The following is a 22,481-nucleotide window of genomic DNA, read 5'->3' as shown; positions in this document are numbered from 1 at the left end:
CTTTGAACAAATGATCTGCATATGTATTTAACTTGCAAATCAAACCTAAGTGCTAAGTATACTATACTTTTAGGGGGGACCTAAAATGTAATCTTTGGAGTGGAGTAAAGATTTTTAAACTATAACATGTATTTTTCTATCGATTTTTTCCCTTGTTTGTTTTTAATTCGGACTAATATCTAAACGAGTTGACTAGAAAAGTCTGATTAAATGTCGAATTTAACATAATGTAACAATGTAACGTTAATAGACTTAAAACAAAAGTTTAGATTTATTCAAACTATAAATAGGCTTTAATATTAATGTCTGTTCATCTTACAAATCATTTATTTAATATTAAAAATGTAAGATAACACTTACTTTATGTTTTCCGATAAATTCTACTTTTGATTTAACTTTGATCGAAATATATTTTAATATACAACAGTTTCGAACCCTCAAAGTATGTTCAAGAAAATATATTTATTAGCTAAAATATGTAATGCCCCACTGCACATGTCGCTCCTTATCAACACATCCGAACGGATGCACTGAAGAACCCTTCGATTCACTTCAAGTAATTTATTTACCCAAGCAAACGCCCAAAGCGACAAAAATTTCTCATAATTCTGGAAGAACAATAAACAAAACAATTATTCATATACCTAGCAAACACAATTTTTGCGGTTACAAGTTACAAAAACCGATTTGCCATGAAAGCGAAAACAAATAAGCAAACAAGCGGGCAGGGTAAACAATACAAAGTTGTTACACAGCGAATTACACAAAAAAAAACACACACAGGGAAATGGAAACAATGGAAACACCACCCAGAAGCCAAGGGGAAAATCAGGGGAAAAGGGCGAAGATGCAGGAGGTCGTCTGTGGGGTAATTACGGACAAGTGCGCACCATTAGCTTCCGCAAACAGTTTGTCCCGATCCCGGAACACTCAATGCAAACAACACCCAAGGACCAAAAAACCAAGGACCTCGACGGCGCAGCTCAAGTGGAATGAATGAACAGATGTGTTAATACCAAACGCATTTCGCTCTGGGCTAAACTGAACCCTTTGCAACAATAATTGGGCTACCGCAGCAGCCAACACCACACAGAACACCCCTTTCCCTCGGATCCTGGAATCCTTCCCCTGAAACCGCCCATATCCTGAGGCCAACATAAGGCAGACTCGATTCGATTCGACGGCCATCAACTTGGATCAGCATTAAAGGATTACTCGAGCAAATGCAATTATTTGACAGGACGCCCGGCCAACCAGCCACCCCTTTACACTTGAGAAAAAAAGGAGGCAGCATTATCAAAATCAAAAATAGCGGTAAAATAATGATAGAATAAAATAGTATATTTTCATGAGTGTATAAAGAAATACTTTTTAATGAGCTTTTATTCTTGAGACGGAGATACGACTTCTGGTAATTAATATGCATTAGGGAAATTTTTCTTTTTACGCTGGCTTGTGATTCCCAAGTCCTCATTTTCAATCAGTTTTTGTTTTGGATTGTTTTTTGAAAAACATTTTTTTGTTTTTAGGAATTTATTTAAGAACTGCAACCCCCTAAAATAAATAATGTTATTTTGTATGATGAACAACAGATTATAAATTCTTTTTTAATTTTTGCAGCTTTGTTATCATTTAAAAAATGTTTATATTTTTTAAAATTGTAATTTTTTTCGCAGATGGATGAGTTTCTCCCAGTGCACTTCCCTCCTATCATCCTTTCATTCCTCATCGTCTTCTGTGGCTTTTTTTCTCTTGAACAGTTTCTCACATCGCCACTTGGGAGCACTGTGATTATAATAAATTATCAATTATTGGCATTATATGCGGTGGCAGCCCTTTTGCGGTGGTTCGAGTGGGTGGTGCCATATTTCCGATTGGGTGGCTTTTTAGTGGGAGTATCCCTTTCGAATTGTCATGCTGCAGCACATTAATTCTAATCGAATTAGTTATGTATGAGGTGCGTAGTCGGAAATGTGAGAACCGGTAATCGCAGTGGGTTAACGACTTCATTATTTATCGCCTTAGACAGGGAAAATGATAACAATTATTTTGGGGCGCAGTGAGAAGGCTTATTGAAGATATTATTATTAATGTAGGAATGTCCTGCAAGGCATTTCATTGGAAATTGTATAGGTAAATAGGAACCTAATAAGAATTTCGGAATTTAATCAACCAAGTTAGAATAGGTTGTGCGTTTTAAGCTATCTATTAAGTCATAAGTAGTATTGTTACTACCTATTATAGTATTTCTTGTACCTTAATATTGATCCAACCTTTGATCAAAAAGAAAGCCTCCTTCAACTCATCGTTTAATGATATGCAAATCTTTTTAACAATATTTTCCTATGGGTAAGTTCCATACCATCCCCAACAGCATTTCCTCCCCCATATTATCCCATTCAAAAATCAAATTTCCCACTCATTTATCAATCAATATCAGTTATTAGAAGGCTCTGCGGCATTAGCTCGACTTCAAAGTGCTTTGTCCTTGTCAGGTGTATATGCGGCTATATCCCAGATCCAGCTGGGGCCCGGGCCTCAAACATAAGCTCGCTGGGATATACATTAAGTAAATGATTTTTGCACTGAACTTAAATTCGATGCGACAGGAGGGAAAAACAACGCACAGACCTTTAGCCGGGGCATCAAAAATTGACAGACGAAAAAATCCCGTGGAAAACGTATCAGGTTACAGGCAAGTGAGCGGCTAAACCGAAGTCAGGGATGTTGGGGAATCAAGCGAAGTACACATAATAAATTTTATTATAAAATTTATTTCCGCTCCGCCGTTGGACGGCGCATAGCAAAAAAAAAAAAATGTGTCAAAATGCGGTTGGAAAATGCCGGGCACACCCTCATCAAAATATCTGGCATTCATTCCATTATCGAAATCCCAGACTAAGCTGTCCAGCCGTAATGTTTTTCGGTTTTTTCCACAATTTTCGCCGCAAATTCGTTAAAGAACTCTGGACGCTGCAAACTCGGACCACAAAAGTTGGTAATGACTGACAGGTATTCCTTATGGAGGGTGGACTCTTCTTTATTAGCTTGTAATTTTGTTAGGACTGACAAGAACACGTGCTTGCGACAAGTGTCCCATTGTCGTAACGTTTCGTTTATTTACAAATATCAAATTGCCAGCATTTTTTATATGGCAAATTGAATTGAAAGTATCTGGTTACGCCTGGGAAAAAGCTCGCTCGAAGGCGCCGCGTTTAATTGTGCCGGAAATAGAAAAATGGAGAGGATGTCGTAACGCCACCAAAGTGTTTTAATAGCCACCAAAGTGTGCGTGGGTTCGCGACAAACGTGTCTAGTTAGTGTGGCATCCTCATTAAGTTTCTGGTTCTGTTCCAGCCTCCATTTTCATGTGCATAATTTGCTTTCGGCCTCAGAAACGACGTGCTCGAGTGCCCGGAGATTCGCCATTCCACCCACCCAAGATCTACGAATTTATATTTCCTCTTCCCCCAAACGAAAATGTGTGGAAGTAGATCCGCTAATTGTCATTTTAATCTGACAAATGCAGCTCACATTTCCATGCAAATTGCCCTCGCACTTACCTCTTTCATTTGAGACTTGTGCGAAAAAACAATCTTTTCCTGACTTAATTTACATTTTGATCCGAGCGCGACTATAAATTCTAATGTCTTCGCTTCGAATGCCAGCGAAGTGGTTTTAATTTCGGCAACAATTGTTTTTTTTAACATGAATAATGTATAAGGTTAAAATAAAGTTAGGTTTTGATTAAGGTGATATGTTACCCCCAAAACGAATGTTATTATAATTTTTAAAAACAAAATATTTCTCTAATGTAAAACAGGTAAAGTTTACAACTCCTTTTCGGTTTAATTTTTTAGGTTCAATAGGTTTCTCTTCATAATTTTCTACTTTATGCTTACTTATTGTGTTAAACATCAATGCAAGTAATGGAGTTTATCTTACATTGTTTTCCTTTGACTTCTTTACTGGCTCAAACGCAAAATTTCTATCATAATTTTGAGGGCTTTTGGCTTTTTGCTCCAAGCTTTCTGCTCTCAAACTCTTATATTGAAAAACAAATTTGATTTGGCGGGAGGTCGGAAAAAGAGGGTTTTATAACCAGCAGAGGAGAGCAATTTGCTTTCCACTTTTCTTTACTTTTCATTTTACATTTTTCTTTTTTTTTATATTTTCCCTGTCAACGCTTAAGAACTTTGCATATTTTGCTGGTCCGCCTGTTTCTGGCTTTCTGGCCCGACGTCATTGAAAATTTATATAGAAAATATTTTTTAAGGCAGTTATTGCATTAGGTTGGCTACATGCCACCCCAGGAACCCGAATCCGAATGCGAATCCGAACCCGTTGGTAATCCCCCTATTCAGCATGCATATGCATTATTAATCGGGAGTTCCAGATGGAGAGAGTTACTGAAAAAACTGAGGGCTTTGATCAGGCTGCGTGACCGTTCTAGGGTGGTCCTACTACTCTTATATACTTATGAAATTTGATATGATTTCGCAGCGTTCTTGAGTTCTGAATTTAATATTCCCCAGTTACCCCAACACTTTTTCTCAACTCTTCCTATTTAGCATAATTTCACCCAAAGAGGTCAGAGGTTTTGCTTACCTGAACCCGTGCCTCGGTCAGGTTGATTTTCATGGCCAGATCCTCGCGAGTAAACACATCCGGATAGTGAGTTTGGGCAAAGGCCGTCTCCAGCTCCTCCAGCTGTCCCGAAATTAAAAATTAAAAACGAATTCCCCTTCATTCTTCGCCGACTTACCTGTTGCAATGTGAAGGTGGTGCGATTCCGCCGCTGCTTCCGCCGGACGAAGGTCTCATCGTGGATGGCAGGATGATACGAGTAGCTGGTGTCTGAGGAGGAGCAGATTGCAGGAAGCAGAAGGTATTAGCCATGTGAGGTGTTGCATTAGCCATCTTAATTCTACTAGTTGCACTAAGGGTGTAGGAGCATAAGTGCCACTAAGCTGGGGATATGTCTTGCCCGGCGTCGCCATGAATTAAATAGTTTCGGCAGGATTTTTATTTGGGAGTTTGAAAATACTGTAGTACGGTCAAGAAATATAAAAAAGACCAATGTGGAAATCCATTTGACATTAAGAATTTTTAAATAAAAATATCCTAAATGTCTTTAACACTCGTTTACTCATTTAAACAGTTAATTACTATATTAATTTAATCTTAAAAATAACAATTAGCTATTCCTTTAACCCAAAGTGGTTGCTATATTATTTATGGCTGGGCAAAATAAATTCCTTCAATATGTCTCTGAAGTTAGAAAAATAACCCTTAACTTATTTATTCCATTACTTTTTTCAATATCTCCAGTCAAGCCCAAGTTTTCTCTAAATTTTAAATGACCCAACTATAACTGCCTTGGAATTCATTCATGCCAAAAGTTTTTCTCCGCTGCCATGCCCTTGCTGGGAAAACCTCCATCTTCGCCTCCTGCATTTCCCTTGTCCACTTGCCTTTTGCTGAAAGCCAGCTGTTGCCAAAAATTGCAGGCTAATTGAATTTTCTAGCAGCAGCGCCATTTTGTGTGCTACGAAATATTTTATAACTGCCTTTTGAGCCAGAAAGAGAGGCAGCGAGGAAAAGGAAAGGCGTTGACAGCCCCACTTGACCTCCGCCCCGAATTGCCCGGCTTTTCCACCCCCCGGAAAATGGGAAACCAATGTCGAAAGGCGGAAACTTTGTTGGACCTTTTTTGCCTTGGACTTTCGGTGCCTTCGTGTTGTAAAATTAATTTTCAATTTGATTTTAAATAAATAATTAGCTGGCAAATTGCAAAATTTAATTTTAATTTTCTTCTTGCCAAAGCCCAACAAAGCTGGTCGTCTCTTTCTTTCTGGCCTTTTCCGTCTCTTTCTTTGTCTGTCTGCCTGTGTGTGTGTCAACTTTTTTGGGGGCTCTAATCCGATTAGCTGAAATGTTGTTACTTTGGCATTCATTTTCGCCAAGCCGAAGGTCGTCCCACTTCCACCCCCTTTTCCCAATTCCCCAGAGACTCTCTGTAATGCGCACTAATGTTGTTTGCCATGTTTTTCTCTATGCCAAGTGTCGCTATGCTTGCCATCGATTAATATTTAATTATGAAAATAATTACAAAATGTTTTCGGCTTCTTTCGCCATTAAGCTCTCAGGTAAGCCCAAGGATATTCCATATATCCTGCTAATGAAGCACGCATTTCGGGCCTAAATCAAGCAATCAAAGAGGTAGGCAAATGCTAATCAAATAGTCGATGAGTTGAGCTTCGGGCACTCAGCATAATTTTTCCAGGAGGCTGGGTAAAGTTAAGTTCCCATGAGAGCTGGCAGCGTTAAGCTGGAATCTTGAACCCCAACTGACTTTATTGATTTCGGATGATTATAATAATCTTTACCTAAAATTTGCCTATTGAAAAAGTGTTTAGTTAAATTTAATATGTTACAAAAGGTTAAATTTTGTATATATATATGAATTATAAAAAAAGTGAACAAGGAAATAAAACTATACAGTTGTTTAATACAACTACAAAACTATGTTTAGTATTTTTATTAAAAATACCAGGTACAAAAAAAAAATAGAAAATATTACAGCTTAAGTTCTCTCTTATACCACTTTTCATACCATATTTCGGATAATCACGAGCACATCCTCCGTCATTTGCTCATCACCAGTTCATCCTGCAGCAGTGCAATTTTCTTGCTAATCAAATTCTTTGCAGCCAATAATTGCCTAAAATGCAAATGGAAAATGCCCCAGGATGGCCGAAAATGCTTCGGGCCGAAAAAGAAGCCCAGAACATGTTCCACTGACGTTCAAGCGGCTGGCAATTAGCACAATTAGGTTTCGAGTGCAAATCCCAGAGCGCAGCAAAAGCTGCCCAAAAACCGGGCAATAAGAATTTCATGCTGAAAGCTTTGCCCAAAAACCAAGCCAATGCACATTGGGCCAGCGAGCCGATTTTTCGACGAAAATTAAAGTATTAAAGCTAGCTTCTTCAAATTTGGTACATATGATAGTGTCGATGCACATAAAAATATATCTAAGTTTCAGACTCATCTGACCACGCCTTCCCTAGCCGCCCATATGAGATAGGTTTCCTCTTATTGATACTTGTACGGTAATAAATAATGCTATAGCACTCGTTAAATTCAACAAATGTTTTTAATTCATTTTTTCAACACTTAACCTTAATATTAATAAGTAAAAAATAAAAATGCATTCAAAGTGACTATCAATGGGTATTTTACATTTAAAAATTACAGTCGTCTTCTACATCAATTTCTATTGAAAACGGATTTTCAGAGTCAGAATTTGAATCACTATCATTATTGCTAGCATCAAAATCGGGAACATTGTTATTATTGTTCATGTTACAAGAATATAGCAAGTTTGGTGATTCCAAAAGTTTGATTACGTCTGCTGGTAGGGGTAGTTTATTTTGGTGACCCAATCTTTTTGTTAAATAAATGCTTGACACAAGAGGATCTGAGGAATCCATTGCTCTGTGGAAAACGTCTGCCATGTTGTTCTGCCGTGTACTCTTTCGAGCATGTAACCTTCTGTCACTCTTATAGTATTTGTTGCGAGCCTCTGAGGCGTTCTCGCCGAGAACACCTAATGGAAGGATTGATGCTTCTATTATTTGGTATCCGTGCATTAACACTTTATGGACTGTTGCTGACATTGGAAACCATGGATACAAGGACATATATAGTGATATGGTTTTCTGACAATATTTTTTAAATTTTGTTGGATCAATTGGTAGGTGGCAAGAAATAGCAATTAAAATATTGTTAAAATATGCAATGAGAATTTCATCAAGACCTAAGATTTCAGCTAGTAGCTTAGGTTGTGCAAACGCCCTCCTTGCTGTATTGCCGTCGTTGGTATTTCCATTGCCATTCTGCTTAGGCTTATCCACATGTAAAGCCATAGCATTCCACATCTGCATCTGAATCGTCTTTTTTTGTTTCGCCATTTCTTTTTTTCCATTTTCATCTCTCACTTGCCATTTTTTAAGTTTCAGTCTATATGCAATTTTAAGAACGAATTCGAAAAATCGAATCCAACCATGTAGAGGACTTATGCCATATTTTAATGCTTCATATCTTGGCTTAAATTTTGGTGAGTCTATTTTTGCATTTTCCATGAAGACTTTTGGACTCGCTCCACATATCGGACACAGTTGGCAAGATTTGGTTTCAGTCAAAATGTTTAAAACCTTTCCATCTAAAAGTGTCATTTGAAGATCATATTTAACTGAAATTGATTTTCCATTTACTACGGAGCAGACATATGAAGACAAATCTTTTATTTGACTATCCAAATTTTTTTTCTCATTCAGAATATGGTCTTTTGTCTCTTTAACAAACTCAAGCTTGACTGGTCTACAAAATCTAATCGACTGAGGAGTACGATTCATCCAAAATACATTTCCCATATGGTCCATTAATTTTAGGGGGATTATTGTTGTCGCAAAAAGCGAGTCGTCAGAAAGCAAAGAATCACATCCAAAAAAGTGTTGCTTATAGCTGCTTTGTCCGGTTGTTCCGTCAAATCCATAGCTTGCAATAAGGGTCAGACTTAAAGTATTGCCAAGCTGGTTAAAAATATCTTCTTGCATTTGAATTATACGGCAACTAGTGTGGTCTAGAAGACTTTGCAGTGGAACTTCAGCAACTGACTCGGTTACATTAATATGAAAAGGTCTACATTTTGACTTAGCTTCTCTGACTTTGTTGTAAGCAGGAAAAAAGTGACAAGATCTGGAAATGCTGAGCTCGCGAAAGTTGTTGTACTGACTTTTAGTCAATGAATTTTCAAGCAGATATGCTAAAGCTTCATCCTCCGTTAGTTGAACCGAGTCATTTTTCTGAGTAAAAGAATGGTTTCTAGCCTTATTGGGGTCACTCGGAGTAAGAAATGTATTTTTTAATACAAGGAATGTATGTTTCTCGTTCGTTCTTTCGGCCGAAACTGCGGCGGCATGCACAAGAAGAGATGTGTTGTGACCCTGATTAACAGCTAAATCGGATGCCAATTTTCTCTTCTGACGGGGACCGGCGTTAACATATCCAATGGGTGGGCGTCCAACTGGTCTTGATGTTGACGGTTTTGGATTTGAAGACAAGAATGAACTTACTGTTATAGCCATATTGGACAGAAGCCATTCGGTATGCTTTGTCTTAAATCTGGTCATGCTTCTGTTACATTTTGCCAAGTTCTTATGTATGTAAAGGTGAAAGCTTCTCACTTTGGTGTTGATTTCATCCTTTTTCTCTGTGCTTAAGTCGAATTCTTTCAGTTCATCATAAATCCAACTCGAAACGGCAGATGAGCTACGATTGTTTTGTATGTACATAGATATCAAGCAGTTGCTCATAGGCGAACTCAACAACAGCTACAATATGTGGGATTTATACATATCGGTGCAAAATGGAGCAAAAAAGCTTAATAAAATTAGTTTATATACACTTTGCACTTTAATGACATATAGTTACTTTTTGGCACAAGTTGGCACAAAATTTGTTATAATCCACAACAGACGGGTTAGCAGGTTAGCTTTTTTCTACTCTTAGACAACACCAATAAACGCACACAAAGAACACATTATCAAACATGAACAAAATCTTCTTTAATACAAATATTCTATATACCTTTGTCTTTCGTTTCCATAATTTTAGTGAAAATTGCTTAAACCACAACAATATTGGCACGCTCGCAAGTAAACAAAATCTTTCCCGCGCTTTTTTAGTTTTGCGCGCATGCAATCAGACAACTGACTTTGAAGGGCTGCCAAAATTTCAGGGATGCATTAAAACAATTAAAATATTTTGATTCATTTTAGTCAAAGTATATACTATTCAAATTTTATTATTAAAATATGTTTACTTGCTATGAAAAATTTGAATTTTCGTCGAAAAATCGGCTCGCTGGCCCAATGTGCAATGGACGATTTCCACCACCCCACCACCATATTTCACCATTTTCCAGCACGAACATCAAACGTCAGTCGGCAGCAACAACAAGTCAACTAACCGCACTTGTCAGGAAGACAGGATTAACAAATCCTTGTTGGCAAATTGATTCAAAAAGTACGCAAAGGGGCGCAGACAAGCCAGTCAGCCAGCCAACCATCTATATCTCTCTATATCCCTCTCTGCCACCCAAGCAAGCCGTCTCATTGTGCACTGGAAAAAATTGTAACGTTTCGTATTGCACTACGAAAATACCATTGGATTTTTGGCTATTTTGGCTATATCTAAAAATATCTACATCAAAAAATTATAAAAATTAAAAGCCATTAAAAAACCAATTTGATTGAGAGAATAATTTTTTTAATCTTTTTTAAATTAAAAAAAATTTATTTTTATTATATCTTATTAAATGTCGAATAATAATATATATTTTTAAATGTATTCAATCCTTTGTGAGTTATAAATAAATAGCTTCCAATCTGTAGAATTAAATTAAGCCAATGGCTATTTTCTAACACTCCGAAAGTTTTTTTTTCGAGTGTACTGAAGCTGCTCTGCGTCTGCTCGTTAGCTGCGCCGGTAATGGGAGATAATTCAATTTTTAAACATTTGGCATAACAAGCGAAACCATCATTAAGGGATTTTCGGTCTGGGAGCAGTCAAGTCAAGAGTCCTTGCAATCAGCTCGACCCCGCCCACCCGACTAGCCACCCAGCTCCGCCCACTCCGCCCACTCAGCCATCGCATCCGTATTCGTATCCGTAAGATACATGTCTGCAACTTTGTCTGCCGTTTCTGTTTCTCTGTATCTACACAAGGCCGAAATCAATTCTCATTCGATTTCAGTTTCGCTTACTTAATCTGAGAGCCAGGAATTAGCATTCATTATAGTTTTTCTTTGGCTGGCCTAGTTCTTTTTTGTTGGAGAGTTCGGGTATTCCCCCTGCATAAGGTCGAATTCCCTCGGAAAGTGTCACCGTCTCAATTTCAGTGCTTGAAACTCAAGGCACGCGTTGGCAAAAATTTTAAATTAGTTTAGCAATTGAGAAGCATTCTCGGTTTCAGGGGTACTTCTGGGGTTACTTGCTTCTTGAGGAGAGTGTCACGTCAAGGAATCACGAATTGGAAGCTCGAAAAAACAGCGAGTAAATTGAATTAGCTATGCAAATGTTTTTGGGGAATTTTTTATTTTGATTTATGAGCTATATTTATTGGTTATGTCATAAAGAAAGGGGAGAGACTGAGAACAGACACGCCCTAAGTGGATTTGTTATGGGAATTTTCACTGTGTTATGATAAGTGATATTTGTGCATTTTTAAAGTGAAATTTAAAACAAGATTTTTAGAAATGGGTCTCCTATTTATCTACTTCGGTAACGATTAGATGGTTGTAACTATATGTAATATTTTGTTAGCTTATTCTGAATACTATTTAAGGCCCAGAATATGTGGAACTGAAACCCAGACTCAAATGATCTAGTTCTAAATGGCATTAAGGGCACTTGCTGTCTTCATTAACCTGTCGCAAATCAAAAGCGACAGAGGACCTTCGACCTTTACAAAACCCCACCTTTTGAGGGGTCATAACTCCCCGATGGAACATAAGTTATTGCCTCACCGTCTGTCATATTGAATCAGTCAGCAGTAAATAGAATTTGCACCTGATTAGGATTACTGAGCAGGCGAACGTGCCAAGATGTTACGTAATGCGTTCGTAAGTCCCCATCTAATCCCATTACGTAGCGCACATTCCCTTCGAGATGAAAACCCCCCGAAAAAACAGACCACTAAATGCACTGCAATTTGTGGCTGGCTTTATTTTTGGGATACCACTTTTATATGCGACTCCGTGGCGGTGCCTTTTATGGTTAGTGGGTGGGAAAAAATCAATAAACTATTCCGTCGGCGGATTGGCGCTTTGATTTATGATTTTCGATAAATGCCTCGGCACTCAGCCTCAATCTGTCGAAATCTGTCGCCGCATTCCGAGTGTCGAAGGGAAATTTGCATGCCAAAGCATTAACGCTTTGCCATTCGATAATTGCATGAAATGAAATCCAAAATTCCCCCCACACCCCCCTCTGCTCTTCCCCAATTACAATTCGAATGGATCGCTTCACTTTCCGACACGTTCACGTTCACGTTTGCTTGACTTTGCCTTTGGCCACTCCTTTGCTCCGAAAAGCCCCCTTTTCTGCATGCGAATATCGATTGAGTTGCCCAGCTCTCTTCCTGCTTTTTTTTTATTCAATTATAGTTATATGGCAAAGGGGGGCGTCCGCCCCTGACCCTCCGATTCTGGGTTCTGGAGTGCCGGGCGAAGTTTATTTGGTTTGGATTGCGATGGCGGAGTGGTTTTGGGCGACGAGAGGTGGGTAATAGGAAATCAAATTGCTCCGCTGCGGCTTTTCCTTACACCCAATTCAACGAATTCGAATTTTTCTGCGTCTCTTTCAGAACAGGAAATTTTACTACTATTTTTACATTTTTAGGGATAACATTTATGATTCAAAAACACGAATTTTCAGGAAAATAAACTAAAGTCGCAAACAGCGATATATAATGTCTTGTTTTCAGGCCATTCAAATATAGCTTCTTTAACATTATTATCTCACAATTCTAACAAAAATACTTTTCAAGATAATATTTAGTTAAAAGCAAAAATAAGTAAATCATCATAGCTTCTTCAATATAAAGGAAAATTAGCTATAATTTATCTCAAAATTCTAAGATAAATACTTTGCAAGATAATATTTAGTTAAAAGCAAAAATAAGTAAATCATCATAGCTTCTTCAACATAAGGGAAAATATGCAATAATTTATCTCAAAATTCTAACTAAATATATAAGTAAATCACCTCAGTTCACATTAATTAGGTTTCCTTTTTCTGAAGCTAATTCTTTGACAATTTATGACATATTTCTGCATATATCCGTCCAAAGATCTGCCCATGTCCCAATTTCTAGATCTGCATCTCTTCTCATTCCCATTTCACATAGCACTTACCCTCTGACCGAGTGGCAAACTTTTCGAGGCAAACAGCAAACTCTCGACATGTGCGACCAGGAAATCTGATATGCTGCATGTGGAATGAGGAGAGTATACCCTATCCAGAATCACCCTGCCTGCAGCGTGCTGCTAATAGAATAATTCGTTAATGTAACTACATATTGCAAAGATGCGCCGATAGACAATAATCCATTGATGACAGCTAAAGTAACAACAGAACCAGCGGCGATTATCTTTGGCTTTTTATCTAAATTTAATTCGATTCGAACGGGGGGATTGCACTTTTGGCAGTTGAGAATCCATCTGTTCCAGCAGATGATGCCAGGCTACATAAATTACTAATACAATTAGGGTGGGCTGATTTGTTTAAGTGCAAATTAAAAATTCATATCAGCAGAAATGTAAAAGGAAAAAAAGGTTAACCAATTAGATTTATATATTTAAAAAGAGTTTGAAGATAAAATTTGACATAAAATAAATTTATACTAATATTAAAGCTTCACTAAAATTAGGAGTTGTTTTACATTATAGATTATTTTTTAAAAAATGTATGCCTTAATATACTTTTTTTAAGATGTCAATCGATATAAATTTGGACCCAACTTATATCTTTTTGCTTAATATAAATAATTTTTATTAAAATTTAATGTTGGGTAAGAAGTCTTAAAATAAATAGTTGAAAAGTTGTGACCTATAAATTTTTGTTTAAAAATTTATTAACGGGAAGTCTTGTTTTTTAGTTATATATTTTCTACTTATGTACTTATATTTTTAAGATTTATACTCACATGGGTGGGTGGCGGCGAAGGGATAGTCGAGAGTTGGCAGGCGCGGAGGGTGGGGGCCGCAGGGATGCAGGGCGGGTGGACATTGGTAGCAAAACATTCCTCTGCCCGCGGCTGCAGGACCGAGCTGAAATGGAAATCGAAAGCGAAATAGGAATAAGGAATCAGAACCGAAATCAGTATCAGTACCAGTATCAGAATCAGAATCAAAAGGGCTTACTCATCGATCGAAATTGAGAAAAAGAATCTTTAAATTGCATGTAATTTTGATAAATTCACTTGCCAATCACGCTGACATCGTCGTCGTCGGGAAACGAGAAACTTGTAATTTAAGTGCACAATTCAATTGGAGACTGGGGGCTGAGGCATGCGGGTATTTCTCCTGTTCGCCTTTTTGTGGGGCGACTTTGCGTCGCCTTTAATGTTGTCATATGCACCTCAAACTCAATTCGATTCAATTAAAGGCAATTACAGACTTCTGACAAATCATCCACAATCGATTTCATCTGCTTTTGCATCTCCGTTTCTGTTTCTGTTTCAGTTCTCTGAGGCTGCATTGTGTGCCGTCTGCATACAATTAAATTGTCCTCAAACGAATCAATTGATATAAATTAATTGCATTTGCCGCAAAAGTCTTGGCATATAACTATGGCCGTAACTGTAACTGGTCTTGATGAACTCACTTCAGTTATGAGTCGATGTTTTGCGTTTTGCTGGCGCCTTTTTCAATTCAGTTTGCAGCTTAATTAGTCGAGGAATTTCTCCCTACATGCATTCATCTTGGTGAATTGAAAAATTCTACATCTTCGAGATACAAATGGGGTTGGGAAAGAAGTCACGGTGTCGAGATAGAGATTGTTAGATAGGAAAGATCAGAGAAAGGCGCTGAGAAAGTACATTTTCCATTTGGCAAATTGAAATTGATATTGGTGGGAAAAAATGTTTTTTCCAGGGGATACTCATTCTTAACGGTTAAGATGGTTAAAGTGTGCCTTACATTTTTTACTTGAAAACAAGGTATAACATTCTTAATGAGTGATATTATACCTAATCTATAATGTTAAGATATTGGAATAGTTTTAATGTTCAATTAATAAAACAGTAACTCTTAAAAAGAAAGGCCTCTTTTAGCTATAATCCATATTCGAGTAAAATGTATTCATTTATCAATGAGTTATAGTTTCAGCCTATTTCATGTACAAACACCACCTTTTATTCCTTTATTCATAAATGGGTGCATGCCAATTTCCTGTGCTATTGCATCCAACTTTCCTCTTTGTTGGATATCACATTTTCAGTTACATTTCAATTGCAATTAAAATTAATTGTAACTTCTATATGAACATTACCCGCACACTTACGTCCACAAAGCCCTGCCAACCAAAACCACCGAAAAAGTTGCACCACCCGGATTGCAGGTGGTGCTTCGCCTCCTCTGCACTCTGTACATTTTAATTTATTTGAGTAAATTTGTTAAAAAAATTGTATGAATTTTATTTATGGTGCTCGCCACACGACTGTTGGTAGCACCCGCAATATGTATAGCACCACCCACCACCCACCGCCCAGTGCACCACAAGTGTTAGCATATCATGTTACAGACTATTTCCGCCAAATTTACACACGCAAAATAATTTAACGTTCTCAGTGGCAGCGCGTGTCCTGCCTACGCTGGTGTCCTGAATGCACTGAGAAAAATAAGGTTATGTCAAGGAACTTATATTAGAAATCATCATTACCAGAAAATAAAGGTAAAAAGGAGCAAACTTGTAGGCATTAATGCTTTGATTAAAATATTATTATTACTTTTCTATATGTACTATTGATGTTCACTAAAAAAAATTTTAAAAATTCCAAAAACCAATGATTTTATGTTTTAAGAAGAAGTCTTTATTATACCCTTGCAGAGGGTATTATAATTTTGGTCAAAAGTGTGCAACGCAGTGAAGGAGACATCTCCGACCCTATAAAGTATATATATTCTTGATCAGGATCACCTCCTGAGTTGATATAGCCATGTCCGTCTGTCCGTCTGTCCGTCTGTCCGTCTGTCTGTCCGTCTGTCTGTCCGTCTGTCTGTCCGTCTGTCTGTTTCTACGCGAACTAGTCTCTCAGTTTTAAAGATATCGAATTGAAACTTTGCACACACCCTTCTTTCCTTTGCACGCAGTATATAAGTCGGAACGGCCGGGATCGGCCGACTATATCTTATAGCTGCCATATAACTGAACGATCGGAAATGCCATAACTTTGGTGTTTGTAAAGTTAGGAAGTTGGGATTTTCTATGGGTTTTGTATTTGGCTAATCAATCCGACATGCCGAATTTCATAAGGATCGGCCGACTATATCCTATAGCTTCCATATAACTGATTGATCGGAAATGCCATAACTTTGGTGTTTGTAAAGTTAGAATGTTGGGATTTTCTATGGGTTTTATATTTGGCTAATCAATCCGACATGCCGAATTTCATAAGGATCGGCCGACTATATCCTATAGCTGCCATATAACTGATTGATCGGAAATGCCATAACTTTGGTGTTTGTAAAGTTAGGAAGTCGGCATTTTCTATGGGTGTTATATTTGGCCAGCCAACCTACCAAATTTCATAAGGATCGGCCGATTATATCCTATAGCTGCCATATAACTGAACGATTGGAAATGTCATAACTTTGGTGTTTTTAAAGTTAGGAAGTTGGGATTTTTTATGAGTATTAAGAATGCATCATATGAATAATTTTGGAGAATATAATTTACAGAGTATTCTGCAAGGGTATATCAACTTCGGCTCCGCCCGAAGTTAGCTTTCCTTTCTTGTTCTCGTAAATAAATTTGATCAAATACACATTTTTATCTTTAAAAGAATTACTTGTTATTTTCAGTGTCCTGTTTTCTGGTCGCAGATGTGTCCGCGTTCCCAAAAGTCGAGACCCGACAAGTGGCGCCAATAAATTTCCATTTAGTGCGGGAAGGAGTCGTTCGACCCTCTCACCTGTCTCTTTCGCGCCGCCCCCTTTTCCGGCCACGCCCCCCCTCTCCCGGGGCCCCGGCATTCCATTAGAATTGTGAGAATTTGTAATTTTGCATAATTGTTATATTTGGAGTCCGTCGGCCGCAAAACTCATTTGCCAAATGGAAAATTGCCATTTCGTGTCTAATGTTGCACATGCGACCCGTTGGCAACTGGCTATTTGGCCCTGGTCCACAGGACCTGGCTCTAAAGTTTTAGTGCCGTCAGAAGAGGGATTTTGGGGCAGGCAGGCCGTTACTGGTGTTGTTAGTGAATTAATTTCCAGTGAATAATTTATGCTGAATTATTTTGGACGTATTAAATAGGCACAACAGAGGGGCTTTTGCGGTGCCGGGTAGTAGAGTTGAGTAGAGCAGAGTAGAGTAGAGTAGAGTACCCCGGATAATACTCCCATGTGCGTTTCAGAGGCGAAAGCTCTCACTTGGTGCGGACCTTGGGGCGTTACATTTAAATCAAATCAAAATGCTATTTCTGAAATTGATTTTTGAAATTTTAATGTCCCCGGACATGGAGCTGCGTGATTATGAAACCGGCTGCAATAGGTTGGTCAGATGGGCCAAATTATTTGGCACAACTATGAGACACAAATTGGACAGGGCTTTTACTTTGGCCATGAGCTTGCACTAAGCCTAAAGCGTTTGTTTAAGGATATTTTGAATTTGCTAAGGAATATTATTAAGGAGAAATCAGTGACCAAGAAATTCAAGAGAAGTAGAAGTCAAAAGTGCAAATCAAGCAGATGTAATTTTCCAAGCAAAAAAAATCAAGCAATTAACATGCGAATATGTCTATACTTTTACCGACTTCAGGAGAAGTAATAAAATCGAAGTGCCATTTCGATAATTATCGACTGAAGTAAACCTTTTCAGTCGCTTAGAAACTGCAGAGAAATACAGTTCACATCGCAGATAACTAAAAAATACAATGAACTTTGTAGGCATATTCTCTGCAATATTATTACTCTTTGGTTTTGTACAGGGACAAAAGGATCGTAAGTATTGTGTAGGAAAATCATCTTGTTATTAATCGTACATCTTTTCCATTTAGCAATCTGCAAGAATGATCCTGTGGCCACGGGAGAATGTAAGCAGATGATTTCAGGATACACGTTTACACCGGAAAATAATAGTTGTTCCAGCCATTCTGCCAATGCCTGTAAAGTCACTGGCAATTTTTTCATTACACGGCAACAGTGCGAGGAAAAATGTAGGGATGACTTCTCATGGAGCAAATTTATCCTTCAAGGCTACAGTGCCATGTTCCAGCTTCAGGATAACTTTTTAAATCTAATGAGACGAATTTCTTAAGTAAATTAGTTAATAAATTTATTTATGTGACTAACACATTTTGAACATTATGAATTTAACAAAATAATTCATATATAAACAAAGTGAATTACAAATAAACAAAGAAACATGTTATATATAAAAATGTACTTTACAAATATTCTTTTATTTTACAATTTCTCGGAAAAGCTTCAATAGATTTCATAAATGCTTAAAGCAGTTTGTATTATATATATTTCCACATTTTAAGTGATTAATAAAGATAATTAATAATCTCCCGAATTGTAGAAGATTTTTATGGGTAATAACAATCCTAAACAAAATAGATGCAAAATAAAAACATAGTGAAAAATTATCATATTATTAATTACTATTAATATACATAAAGTTTAATAAATTGGGTCAAGAAAAATGTATGTCTTTAACTTTGTCTATTAGATCAAAGATTCAGCTTTTGTTAATGCTAATATAAACAACTTTTATACATCTATCATGACAAGTAATTTATGTGCAAATGGGTTTTCTTAAAAAAAAAAACATTTACGACAAAAGAGAATTTAGTTGAACTTAACTTATGTAAATTTTAGCAATAAGCACAGAAGATTCAGTGCAGTGTGACACTGTTGTTCAGTCAATATTTCTACAGTTCGACTTAAGTTGCGATTCTCAGTCGTTGCAAGGCATCCGGAAAAGATAGTTCACAAAAATAAAAATGAAGATCCTCCCTACTTTATCCCTAATTTGTGTTATTATGGGCCTTGCCCAAGGACAAACGGATAGTGAGTACTGCAAAACATGTTAAGTGCAATTAACTTATACATTTTCTTCACTTAGTCATCTGTTCCACGGAACCCTTGCCTGTGGGATTGTGTGTTGATCGAATTGTTGGGTATACCTATTCGAGCATTAGGAACCGATGCGTAAACTATGAGGCCAGGACATGCGAAGTGAGGGGAAATTATTTCGCCAACAGAAATGATTGTGAGGCCAAATGCAAGCCAGTAAGGGCTTTCAGAGATGCCCCTTTTACTTTCTTCGTGGAAAGAGCTATGGCCCAGGCTCGCAACCTTATATCAAGAATTTTGAGTGTACCATTGTTTTCTAATTGATGAATAAACGCATCGGAGACGATCTATTTTTCAAAATTTCACACAAATGGTTCTGGATTAATTCTCAAAAAATCTGTGTTGTCAACTTGGTTTTTCTTTTGGGGTCGATTTTTCTTCATTTTTTATGAGGTTACCCGTTTCCAAATTTTCAAAAAATGGCTTTTTCAGAAAAGTGACATAAAACCTGCACTTCTTAGCCCATAACTTTTCTTACAGACATCCGATTTCAAAGTGGTATACTTCTAAATGATTGTGGTTTAATTCTCTAAAAATCTGTGTTCTCAACTTGGTTTGTATCTTGGGGTCGATTTTTCTTCATTTTTATTTATTTACAAATTGTCGAAAAATGGCTTTGCAGAAAAGTGTCAGAAAACAGAACTTCTTAGCTCATAACTTTTTTCACAGACATCCGATTTCAAAGTGCAACACTTCAAATTAATGATGGTTTAATTCTCTAAAAATCTGCGTTTTCAACTTTTTTTTTAATTTTAGGTCGATTTTTCGTCATTTTTATAGTGTTACCCCTTTCCAAATATTCGAAAAAAGGCTTTGCGGAAAAGTGTCCAAAAACTGCACTTATAAGCCCATAACTTTTCTGGCAGTCATCCGATCACAAAGTGGCATACCTCAAAATTATTGTGGTTTAATTCTATAAAAAACTGTGTTTTCAGCCTATTTTTTATTCTTGGGTCGATTTTTCGTCATTTTTAATGATGTTACTCCTTTTCAAATTTTCGAAAAATGGCACTTCTATGCTCATAACTTTTCTTACAGATCTCCGATTCCAAAGTGGCATACCTTAAAATGATTGTGGCTTAATTCTCTAAAAAACTGTATACTCAGTTTGGTTTGTAATTTTGGGTCGATTTCTGGTCATTTTCATAATTAACCCTTTTCCAAATTTTCTTTCGAAAATGGCTCTTGATAAATATAAGCTAGACAAAATTATAAGCTTTTAATTACACTAATTTAAATTAAATTAAGTAAATTTGTTGAGCTCTATGTAGCTTTTGACTTTCGTTTATTATTATTGTTATACTCTTATAGCTGAAAAATGTAAAAAAAAATGGGTTTTTAAAATGGGTTGTGATACTTTTGCTAATTTAAGCTAATGTAAACATAGGTGGTAAATATCATTAAAGTACAATTTTGTTAAGATTTTTGCGAACTATCGTGGATCACTATATTTAGTCGTTTTAAAGCTGTAAAATGGGAATGAAGTTCGTGGTTACTACTTGTTTAATAATTATTCTTATAGGCCTGGTTCTCGCACAAAAGAATGGTAAGAATTATCCTTAAACATGATTTTTAATATAATTAATCGTTATTAAACCTCTTCCATTTAGTTATTTGTGGCAATGAAGCAATTGTCGACGGAGACTGTGAGCAGAGAATAAAAGGATTTACTTATATTCCCGAAAAAAACCGATGCAAAAAAATGAGGACCAAGGGATGTACCGTGACTGGAAACTATTTCCGTTCCCGAGATGAATGCGAGTCCGTTTGCAAGGAAACTAGGGGCTTGGAAAAAAGCAAAGTCGCTAAAAGGGGTTCGCAAGATAGTGCTACTGTTAACTCCGGGAAAAAAGATTTGGAAAAGAACGAAATGGCTCCCAATTCGTGGATGGGTATCCAGGAGTTTAAACAAATGTTGACAAGTTTAATTAAGTTCGCCTCGAATACCTTAAATATTTTTATGGGCTCTACAGTTAATTATACGATGAATTAAATCTACAGAAATATAAAGTGATTTCATGATGCTATTTTTCTCTGAGACAAGACAAGTAAAGTCAAAGAGGAAGCTTTTTAATATGATTGTAATTAGATCAATCTATAAAAAGAAATGTACGCAAATTAATTTTAATTTTTAAAACGAATGGATCTTTGCTGTTTAGGGTAGTAGTATATTGTTCAGGGTTCCAAAAAATCTTTAAAAGTCTCTGCTGACCGTTTTGCTTCTCCAGTTAAATTGCCTACATTTGGGCTGACCCTGCTAATTGTCATCACCTACGACTTTCCCCACCTGAAATGGAGTTGTTGTTACTGGTGTTGCTGTTGCTCTTGGTGTTGCTGCTGCAATTGCAATTGGTGTTGCAACTGTCGCTGGCAACCGGCAACTGGCGACGCCAAGCCAAATGCAATTATCCAATTGCACGAAATGCACTTGGCAATGTTTGTGGCCTAGACAATGCAACACAACTCGCTGTGAGAGTGTGTGTATCTGTGTGAGGGGGTTTGCGAGTGTGTGCACGAGTATCTGTGTTGTATGGTGGAGCAGCACACGCGAAATTCAATTAAGTGCGCACTAAACAGCGCAACGATTTCGATTTGACTGCACTCCCCAAAAAGCCGAGGGAAATCGCAGTGAAACGCGGTACACCCAGAAAAAAATCAAACACCATAAAATCAAAACAAAAAAAAATATAAATATTTTTTAGTTGAAAATATTAAAGAAACCTAAACTATTAAGATAAAATTGAGGAAACAAGACTTACAACATAACCATTCCCTGAAGCAATTATAATAAACTGGTGAATAAAAACGCTTCAGAATTTGGAAGTTTAATTTTTCTCAGTGCAGGGAAAATGGATGGAAAATGCTGAGTGGAGAGAGAGAAGTGTGGGATAAGGGCTGGCAGATTGGTGGAAATCTGTGTGGTAAGCCTTTGTTGTCCAGTCGGTCCTCGGACATGGGTTTTAGTAATGGAAGCTTGCGCTAGTTTCTGCCACGAGCCGTCGCCAAAAACGGGGAAATTCAATCAGAGCGGGAGGATTACGATTGGAGGGGACTTGGGAAGGGGGAACACAGAAGCGGATGTGGATGCAGTGTTCGCAAAATTGCATTAGGTGGCGGAGAGAAGTTGGAGGAGTTCAGCTTGATGGGTATGAAATTGTAGGAAATAGGGCTGCTGGCCACTCAATTTAATGGCAATTGAAATCTTTTTCAATTAGTTAAGTGAATTTATTGACAAAAGTCATTTGAAATTGAAATTAACAGCGAAGAAACTCGTACAAATAAAAGTAATTTCATTAAAACTTTTAAGTATCAATAAAAACTTTAAAAATAAACATTGGAAATTAAAAGCTTATAGAATCCCAAGTATTTTATAGCTCCCGAAAAAGCTATTTTAAATGCAATCACATGTGATTTTTAATTTATTTGCATATTGCTATCCCCCATCTATTTAATTGTGCCTTCTGAGCGACTGAAACAAGTCCACAAAATAAAATACGAAATTAACTCAAAATTAATTAAAACGCATCAGAATATAATGCAATTTGTTGCAGCG

General features: G+C 37.1%; 4 protein-coding genes across 4 annotated transcripts in view; 3 read left to right on the top strand and 1 right to left on the bottom strand.

Moving 5' to 3' along the window:
• The window catches only part of LOC108047238 (homeobox protein aristaless), a 40,916-nt gene that overhangs the window by 13,714 nt on the left and 4,721 nt on the right, over window positions 1–22,481 (bottom strand). The window contains exons 2-4 of the mRNA XM_017127346.2: window positions 13,771–13,894; window positions 4,766–4,857; window positions 4,609–4,710 (exon numbers count right to left, since the gene is read on the bottom strand). Coding sequence (XP_016982835.1) covers window positions 4,609–4,710; window positions 4,766–4,857; window positions 13,771–13,867 — 291 coding nt within the window. The 5' untranslated portion in view covers window positions 13,868–13,894. The remainder of the gene's footprint in view (window positions 1–4,608; window positions 4,711–4,765; window positions 4,858–13,770; window positions 13,895–22,481) is intronic.
• Window positions 17,675–18,232, top strand: LOC108047242 (kunitz-type serine protease inhibitor C6). Its single transcript, XM_017127349.2, has 2 exons — window positions 17,675–17,788; window positions 17,845–18,232. The coding sequence occupies exons 1-2, from the start codon at window positions 17,722–17,724 to the stop codon at window positions 18,102–18,104; spliced, it is 327 nt and encodes a 108-aa protein (XP_016982838.1). The 5' UTR covers window positions 17,675–17,721; the 3' UTR covers window positions 18,105–18,232.
• On the top strand, window positions 18,727–19,233 carry LOC108047241. Its single transcript, XM_017127348.2, has 2 exons — window positions 18,727–18,862; window positions 18,918–19,233. The coding sequence occupies exons 1-2, from the start codon at window positions 18,796–18,798 to the stop codon at window positions 19,190–19,192; spliced, it is 342 nt and encodes a 113-aa protein (XP_016982837.1). The 5' UTR covers window positions 18,727–18,795; the 3' UTR covers window positions 19,193–19,233.
• LOC108047182 lies at window positions 20,402–20,941 on the top strand. Its single transcript, XM_017127278.2, has 2 exons — window positions 20,402–20,474; window positions 20,539–20,941. The coding sequence occupies exons 1-2, from the start codon at window positions 20,402–20,404 to the stop codon at window positions 20,919–20,921; spliced, it is 456 nt and encodes a 151-aa protein (XP_016982767.1). The 3' UTR covers window positions 20,922–20,941.

This window comes from Drosophila rhopaloa, unplaced genomic scaffold, assembly GCF_018152115.1.
Source record: "Drosophila rhopaloa isolate 14029-0021.01 unplaced genomic scaffold, ASM1815211v1 contig_2, whole genome shotgun sequence".
Lineage (NCBI taxonomy): Eukaryota > Metazoa > Arthropoda > Insecta > Diptera > Drosophilidae > Drosophila > Drosophila rhopaloa.
This window is presented reverse-complemented; position numbering and strand designations above follow the sequence as displayed.

What these genes read in the sequence shown, in the direction of transcription:
- LOC108047242 (XM_017127349.2), top strand. Translation starts at nt 17,722, where the DNA reads ATGAACTTTGTAGGCATATTCTCTGCAATATTATTACTCTTTGGTTTT. An exon ending in TGTACAGGGACAAAAGGATC is followed by an intron (nt 17,789 to 17,844) that starts GTAAGTATTGTG and finishes TTTTCCATTTAG; the next exon opens with CAATCTGCAAGAATGATCCT.
- LOC108047241 (XM_017127348.2), top strand. Translation starts at nt 18,796, where the DNA reads ATGAAGATCCTCCCTACTTTATCCCTAATTTGTGTTATTATGGGCCTT. An exon ending in TGCCCAAGGACAAACGGATA is followed by an intron (nt 18,863 to 18,917) that starts GTGAGTACTGCA and finishes TTCTTCACTTAG; the next exon opens with TCATCTGTTCCACGGAACCC.
- LOC108047182 (XM_017127278.2), top strand. Translation starts at nt 20,402, where the DNA reads ATGGGAATGAAGTTCGTGGTTACTACTTGTTTAATAATTATTCTTATA. An exon ending in GGTTCTCGCACAAAAGAATG is followed by an intron (nt 20,475 to 20,538) that starts GTAAGAATTATC and finishes TCTTCCATTTAG; the next exon opens with TTATTTGTGGCAATGAAGCA.